Raw genomic sequence first — 2,500 nt, 5'->3', positions numbered from 1 at the left:
TATGCCACAAATGCTGTCCATTGAACTTAAGTTGTACTGAACAAGAATATTATTTTAAACACATCACACAACAAAAATATATTTTTTATTAGGATTTTTGTCTTGTTTTCTAGTAAAAATATCGAAATATTCTTAAAACAAGATAATTTAACTTGACTAGCAAAATGACACAAGATATTAAGTCTTGTTTTCAGAGAACTCTGACATGCTTAAAACCAGGGAAAAATAATCTGCCAACGGTGTAAAAAAAACAACAACAACAAAATAACGTGTTTTCCCTTTGAAGTTTTTTTTTTTACCCCATTGGCAAATATTTCCTTTTTCTTCTTTTAAGCATAAACCGTACTGATTTAGTTTGATTCATATCTTATGCCATTTTACTTGTCAAGTATATATTACTAGAAAACAGTGAACATAGTTTTCCAACTCTAGAAGTTTTGTGTAGAAGCAAAGCATGCTGGGATTGTACCTCAAGCAGTGACTCCTCCAGTTGAGCGAGCTGAATCTTCTTCTCCTCTTCCTGTTGAAGGAGTTTCGTTTTTTCACTCTCCAGCTCTGGTTTCTCCTGCTGGATGGTCAACGCTAACAACTAAAGGCACGCGCACACACACACACACACACACACACACACACACACAGACACACACACACACAGACACACACACACACAGACACAGACACACACGCGCGCACACACACACACAGACGCGCGCGCGCGCGCACACACACACGCACAGGCACACGCGCACACACACACACGCACAGACACACACACACGCACGCATATACACAGACACGCACGCGCACATGCATATACACAGACACACACACACAACACACACACACACGCACATGCATACACACAGACACACACGCAGATGCATACACACAGACACATGCGCACACACACAAACACACACACACACAGACGCGGACACACACACACACAGACATGCACACACACACACACACACAGACGCACACGCACGCACATACAGACACACACACGCACATACACAGACACACACACACACACACACACAATCACACACAAACATACACACATACAAACAAACACACACACACACACACACACACACACACACACAGAAAGACACGGGCACGCGCACAAACACAGATCCACATACACACACACACACACAAACATACACACAGACACGCATGCACACGCACACACACACACACACAGAGTTAATAAATGTCACATGGTTAATAGAAAAGATTGATAAGTAGGGTTGTTGATTTAACACGTTAATTCTGTGTGATTAATTCTATAAAACATTATGTGTTCAAAAATGTAATGCAATTAGGAGTATTCCTTCCATCTGAGCAATTCAAGCATGGGGGCGGTAAGCAAAACTCGCTTTATAGGCAACACGCAGCTCAAACAGACGGAGAACAAACCACACTTACTGACAGCAGACAGCGCAAGGTGAGAACACGCTCTTGCGTTCAAGCACAGCTTGATGGAGCAGCAATCCTGAACACAGATATCTAAAGACTTGACACGGCGACCTAAAAACTGTACGTTTATGACACGACGCAACAGAGATGCTCCAAAAGTGTCCGTCTGACGCAGGTGTACACTGACACGTCCTTAAACAAGCCCTTATAATAAAACAATATATATTGCATTCTAAAGCCACTTTTTGTGTTGTCTTTTTAATGCTTGTGTGCCTAAATTATGTAATGCATTTTTATGATCTGCTTTATTATTGTTTATTATATATATATATATACACTCACCTAAAGGATTATTAGGAACACCTGTTCAATTTCTCATTAATGCAATTATCTAATCAACCAATCACATGGCAGTTGCTTCAATGCATTTAGGGGTGTGGTCCTGGTCAAGACAATCTCCTGAACTCCAAACTGAATGTCAGAATGGGAAAGAAAGGTGATTTAAGCAATTTTGAGCGTGGCATAGTTGTTGGTGCCAGACGGGCCGGTCTGAGTATTTCACAATCTGCTCAGTTACTGGGATTTTCACGCACAACCATTTCTAGGGTTTACAAAGAATGGTGTGAAAAGGGAAAAACATCCAGTATGCGGCAGTCCTGTGGGCTGAAAATGCCTTGTTGATGCTAGAGGTCAGAGGAGAATGGGCCGACTGATTCAAGCTGATAGAAGAGCAACTTTGTCTGAAATAACCACTCGCTACAACCGAGGTATGCAGCAAAGCATTTGTGAAGCCACAACACGCACAACCTTGAGGCGGATGGGCTACAACAGCAGAAGACCCCACCGGTACCACTCATCTCCACTACAAATAGGAAAAAGAGGCTACAATTTGCAAGAGCTCACCAAAATTGGACAGTTGAAGACTGGAAAAATGTTGCCTGGTCTGATGAGTCTCGATTTCTGTTGAGACATTCAGATGGTAGAGTCAGAATTTGGCGTGAACAGAATGAGAACATGGATCCATCATGCCTTGTTACCACTGTGCAGGCTGGTGGTGGTGGTGTAATGGTGTGGG

General features: G+C 42.4%; 1 protein-coding gene across 1 annotated transcript in view; it reads right to left on the bottom strand.

Annotated features, from left to right (window-relative positions):
- The window catches only part of LOC127629610 (cytoplasmic dynein 2 heavy chain 1), a 143,137-nt gene that overhangs the window by 39,546 nt on the left and 101,091 nt on the right, over window positions 1-2,500 (bottom strand). The window contains 1 exon segment of the mRNA XM_052106733.1: window positions 470-589. Within this exon segment, the coding sequence (XP_051962693.1) occupies window positions 470-589 (120 nt within the window).

The sequence above is a fragment of the Xyrauchen texanus genome, chromosome 36, assembly GCF_025860055.1.
Source record: "Xyrauchen texanus isolate HMW12.3.18 chromosome 36, RBS_HiC_50CHRs, whole genome shotgun sequence".
NCBI lineage: Eukaryota > Metazoa > Chordata > Actinopteri > Cypriniformes > Catostomidae > Xyrauchen > Xyrauchen texanus.
Note: the sequence above shows the minus strand (reverse complement) of the source record. Positions and strands in the feature narration are given on the sequence as shown.